Source organism: Crocodylus porosus, unplaced genomic scaffold, assembly GCF_001723895.1.
Source record: "Crocodylus porosus isolate Cpor-Errol unplaced genomic scaffold, CroPor_comp1, whole genome shotgun sequence".
Taxonomy (NCBI): domain Eukaryota; kingdom Metazoa; phylum Chordata; order Crocodylia; family Crocodylidae; genus Crocodylus; species Crocodylus porosus.
Window position 1 is genome coordinate 100,160,074 of NW_017728931.1, and position 6,000 is coordinate 100,166,073.

Here is a 6,000-nt window from a genome sequence, read left to right on the forward strand (position 1 = left end):
GGTCTATTCATATTCTGTATAAATTGGGATTTCAGCATTGAAAGGAAGATGTATGGACACACGTCAGATTCCAGTGGCCACACACCCTGGAACAGTAGGGACTGACCTTTTTGGCAAGCACACCACAAATTAGTCCTGTGTCCTCCGTGAGTGTCATTCTGATCCCTTTCCTCTACTTGATTTTCTACTCAGAAGGAGCTTTCTGCTCCTTGTCCAAGCTGCTGCTATGCTTTCTCCTTCCTGCCTGATCTGATGCTCTGTTTTCTGTTGTCTGTCCGCCACAGTGCTGCCTGTCCCCTGCCCAGTCTGCTGCATGCCACACACACAGGCTGCCCATGCCACTTGTAGTACCTATGCTGCATGTTGGCCGCCCCCACTGTAGAAAAGCAGGTGGAATGAATGTGTAAATTGTTTGTGCCCAAGGGCTTGATCATCAAAGATCAGTTCTATTCCTGGGTGTCTAAATGGATCTGTGATTTTTCATCCACTTATGTTTTACATCTTTCTTATTATAATCCAAGCCTCACTTGTTTTCCTCTCAGTCCTCTGAAATCCAGACACTCAAAGCAGTTCAGAGTATTTATAGGTGTACCTGATAATGTGTACCTGATAATGTGTGACATTTGACTCAACAAATATTAATAAAATGTAGCTCAAATGGTTGTATCATGTTACATTTATACAGTGCCTTGGAAACAAGAATGCTGAGGAAGGAGAGTATTTTGCCCCTGCTTCTTTATTATCCAATAAAAAGATGCTTTTGGTAGAGGTCAGTAGAGGAAAATATTAATAAAATTTGCATAAAGCACAATCTGAGTGCTTTGATCTATGATTTAGCATAGGTGAAGTTTCAGGATGTGACTGCTGGATGACCCAGCACAAAACGCATAGAGGCAGTTAGTTTAGAGATTTAATTTCATATTTTAGCCCTCTGAGGTTCGGCTGCTCGTATCAAAAGGTCACCAGAAGGCACAATTTAAGACAGAATCTTTAAAGGTAAACTGTAAATTGAAGTGAAAACCACAGTTAATACATGTCTAGTAGTATATCTAGCTACTTTGAGGACATCCAAGAGAGGAAACTTTAAATCATGTTCTTCAGAAATGTTCCCCAGTCATTGATATTCCCTGGCTCTTGTTAATGAACAAGAATTAACTCAGGCAGGCTACAGTGTTTTGTAACATCACAGTTATACTTACATGCCATCTATGTCACAGAAGGATGCATAGATGCATTCTGGGGTGGGATTAACAAACCATGGTGTCCCATGGATGTGGGTGTAGAGGGGAAAAATCAGTGGGATATTTTATTTAAGAAAAATCCCAAGATATGGTGTCATGATTTACTCTTTTGTGGAGTGGCTGGAATGTTACCTTTTGGCTCTGGTACCACTTGACACTTTTTTTACACAAATGATTAATTGGAAAATTGACGTTGGCTTTGATTCCCCCCTAAGAGAAGTCCAGCCCTTCTATGAGCTTTTTGATGAGATAATCAATACCACCTGCAGCCTCAAGGATGAACTTCTATAGTTAACTTTCCAAGAGCCCCATTTAACTCTTAGTCCCAATTGCATCCAATTGAGTCCCTAAATGTGCATCCAAGTTATAAACATGGGCTTTATTCCCGAAGTGCCCCAAATTCAAATGAATTTTCACCAAATTTGTCCCTGTCTCCCCTTGGGCTTCATTTTATTTCTAGAAAAATAGAAGTAAGCTTTCCCATGGCTGGAACTGTGCTGCCTGAGGGCCTTTCTGTATTGCTTCTGACAGTGCAATGGACTGTAACCTGGAAAACAGGTCCTACTCACTCACTGTTGCTTTGCACTCACCAAAGGCTGAAGAAATAATGTAGTCATCATTAGACTGGCACAGGGCCTTTTCCAATAAACATATGATGAGAGCCTGAGGATTCCTCAAAGAACAACTCTATTATGTTTTTTTCATCATTTGGCTTGTGCAGAGTGGGAGCAGGTGGACAGGGCATGTTTTTACAGGAGCAGTTTCTAGAACAGTTGGAAAGGGTATAGATGTACTCTAAATGACTGAAGGATTGGTACAGCTTGATACAAACTGCTCTCCAGCAGCATATCACTCCTCTATATCCTCCCTTCATCTTTGTAGCTTCTTCTCCATTTTCTGTAAACTTTGTTCAGTTGTTGCCTTGCTAAATTTTATTTTGAGGGAACTGGGCACTTCCTCTGTGAAATTTTAGTTTTGTTCAAAGAACAAATTTTCAGTTGATTAAAATTTGGCAGAAAATCTTCACCCAGCCCTAGCTGTCAGAAAATAGTGATTTATGCTCTGCTTGCTGTGACTCTTAGGCTGGGAAACTCATGGATCAGGGTGTCCACCCCTGAACATAGAGTTGAATACTTATGTATTTGACTTAGAATTTTCCCTTTAGGTGTACGCTACAGCTGAGGTTTTAAAGGCTTACTTACAACACTAAGAAGAAATACTGTTTTAAAGTCTGCATTGTTGAAGAGTTGGGCATGTCCTTTCAATAACATATTATGTTTTTCAGTTAATTGTTTTATATTCAAAAGTGTGAAAAACACACTGGTGAGAAAAAGAAACTTTGCAATATGTTTAATGGGAAAGATTCAATGGGTTATGGACTTTATGCTCCCTTGAAATCTAAGTAATCAGAGAAAGCTATAAAGAGCTGGTATAACTTCGGAAGATGGCAAAAAGAAAGTTAATTTTTAGCTTGTTAAATATTCTGTTCCCTTCTAGCTTATGGTGTAGTGTTCAATAAAGGCATTTTGCAGCTACTGCTAAAGTCAGTATCACCTTTTAATTTTCTTCCATCTCAGCTGTGGTGTGAGTAAACTTGAATACCTGATTTTAGCACTGCCACAATACTTTAGAGAGCTGCGTGTTACAGCTTTGTACAGGCTCCCTAAGCTAAATTTTGCTCCCAGTCACACTTATGTCAATAGGACTGCAGAGGTTGTACCTCAGGGCAGTTTAGAGGTTGTTTAAAAAGTAAACCGACTTTTCTGGGAGCTGTTCATGACATAATTGTATTAAAGGCATATTAAGTGATTAGCTGCAGAGAGAAGAACAAGCATGACCTGTATGTACTGAGGTAGCACTCCTGTTTAAAGAATACCAACCTGGAACTCTTCCAACCTTTACCACATATCACTGAAGTATTTCATTGTAATAGAGTCCCTGTTTTAAAAGTTGAAAAGGAAATGTGTAGGAAGGATTCCATATTTTTGATGCAGAGTGAAAATGGGTTACAAATAACAAATGGGATTTGAAAAACAAGTTTATGCCTTTTTTTATGCCTTCTATCATCTTTATTGTAAGCTAAGTTGCTGCATATCTTGTAGCAACACAGTTAGGTGCATTACCAGTACCAGCTTGTACAACTTACAAGAAGAGTTCTTGTCAGGGTTAGATGAGAATGATTATTCCCTCCAAACACCATAGTAAGTTTGGTCATTCTGAGAAAACATATGGATTCCAAAACATCTCATAAAGTAAGCAGAAACCTTTTCAGTTCCCCTTGAACTCTGTTGTGATGCAATGTTGTTACAATCCAAAGACAACTCGTTTTACATTTGTACCTAGGTAAGTTTTCAGTGCCCAAGAGCAGATAGTGACATTATGGATCCTGCACAAATTGTAAAGAACTTGACGTATGTGCTGCTGTTCCCATCTTTCTGACAAAAGATAAAGTCTGTGGAAGTGGTCTCAAAGCCATGGATACAACTGCCATGGTGACTTATGTTATATTCTCTGCCAGTGTAATGCAGCATGTGAAATTTCCTCTTCCTGGTAATTGAGGAGTCAAGGTTCCTTTCAGAAACATCTCCCTTTAGCATTGCAGATGATGCACAACACCACCAAACAGAAGTACCAAATAAATTACTTTCCTGTAAACTAACTGACAATGTATTGGTCAAGGTGCCAAAGCTCATTATGTCTGATAAACATACAGCTTTAACTTTGGTTTGTCCAATGTGTACTGAAATAAACCAAAATGTTCTTTCTGGATAAGAAGAGATTGATCTTTCTTGTCATTTGACTGTTTGCTTGGAGTAACTCTGAAAGGAGGATTCTCATTTCAGCCGATTTCAGCAGAACACATTTTATATTGACCCTTGGAAACAGAAGGCAGAAGGGTTAAATGTGGATTGTTGTATCTAAATGTTTGTAGTTCCAGTTTCTCTCAAATAGATTTATCCTTTAATTTTATTCTGGCAGGTTGGACTGAAGTCTGTAGTAGAGCAATTTCCTGGCCAGCTTGATTTTGTTCTTGTGGATGGTGGCAGTGTCCTCAGTCATGGGCACAAGCAATTGATGTGTCTTGCCAGATCAGTTCTCAGTAAAGCTAAAATCCTGCTGCTTGATGAACCAAGTGCTCATTTGGACCCCATGTAAGTTTTATTTATTCTTTCTATTTGTATATTGTGGTGTGAAATCAGGAAATCAGGGAGGCCACACTCTCAGATCTGTGCTTCAGTGGCTATCCTGACAGGAGATTGCACACAGGGCTTTGTGCTTCACAGCTATTGTTTCTCTCTTACCACCTCTTTGTTCCTGAAAAGTACTGATTTACTGCTGACCTGTACTAATAGAAGATTTCTTCTTCTGTGTTGGCTCAAATTCTCTCACCAGAGACAGAGTGTGAGAATGGAAAGAGGAGCCAAATGTTGTGACTCTTATGCCCACCATCTGTGCCTTGCTGCTCCAAAGAGAGAACAGACAGGCAAAGAGCTGCACATCCTCAAACTCAGCCAGACTCAAGGCCTGATTAGTCCCTCTTACTCCCTTGCATGGGTTCAAGTCACAAATGAGTTTTAATAAATAAAAATGCATGTACTTCCAAAATGCACTTCAAATGCCACACATAGGAGATCCTTACAGTGCCATCAAATCTGTGGCATTTGATTTTGGTGCAGGGCCACTGACCTAGGCCACAAAACAAGTCAGCATTATAACTAGGGCTAAAACTACCGCTTATTTTTAAATCTTGGTAGTGCTGTGCCATATTATTATTATCATCATTATTTTTACTCCTACTGCTATTGCACAACCTGGAAGCCAGAGGCCCAGTAAACTCGAAGAGTATTATTCTGTAGTCTAATGAAGAGGACATTTAATTGAGAGTGGGGAGATCCAGGTTTCAGTCTTTGTTCTGAACATGCTTAGTGTGCTTTATCCAGTGATGCTTTAATGCAGAATTTTTATGTAGTCAGTCCTGGAAGCAGGCATCAGAACCCAGGATTCCAACTTCTAGGGCAAATGTTCTGGACATCAGGCTTCCTATGATAGATGACCACCACCATCTGCAGGAATGTTTTTGAGTTAAAATGTTTCTGGGTGATGAACTTGGGTACTGTCATTGTGTGTTAGGTACACCTGTTAGATCAGGAGAATCCAGATCTACCCTTGACATATGATAAGATCCTCAGTCAAGATAGTGGTGCCTCTGGGCATCTATAATAGTTGAACTTCAGGAATCTAAGAAGGTTTTCTGGTGAAAACATAGGCACCTAAAGAATTTTTGACACCTAAGATGTTAGTTAGGATTTCTTTGAATCATTCTATGGGACTTGGGTATCTAAATTCTACTTAAACTTCTTCCTGCATCTCATTCTAAATTAAGGCAATAGTCAACTATAGTAGTAAACAAAAAGAGTGATACAGTTGTTCCAAGTAGATTCTCAATTCAATCATGAGCAAATGGTTTGGTTTGTATCCTAGTCCATTTACTAGACATCTAAGTGTATGCAACCTCTTGGCTGATTAGGGCCTAGAATTCAGGTCACCTACTTCCACAGCAAATGCCATAACTTCTGTTGGCTATTTGGCATGTTAGCAACTCTTCTGGCACTTGGGCTTCCTGGATTAGGCTCTGTCTTATTTGTACCACATCAATGATGGTGCTCATTGTGGCGAAATGCTGGGCTAGCGGCTCCGGCACCGCTTAGGGGAGCCGCGGGCTTTGCGGAGTTGTGCGAGCGCGCGGCTTGTGGGGCGG

The 6,000-nt window shown here is 40.1% G+C and overlaps 1 protein-coding gene across 1 annotated transcript in view; it reads left to right on the forward strand.

Moving 5' to 3' along the window:
* The window catches only part of CFTR (cystic fibrosis transmembrane conductance regulator), a 146,662-nt gene that overhangs the window by 132,740 nt on the left and 7,922 nt on the right, over positions 1-6,000 (forward strand). Inside the window, exon 26 of the mRNA XM_019543952.1 lies at positions 4,221-4,393. Within this exon, the coding sequence (XP_019399497.1) occupies positions 4,221-4,393 (173 nt within the window). The remainder of the gene's footprint in view (positions 1-4,220; positions 4,394-6,000) is intronic.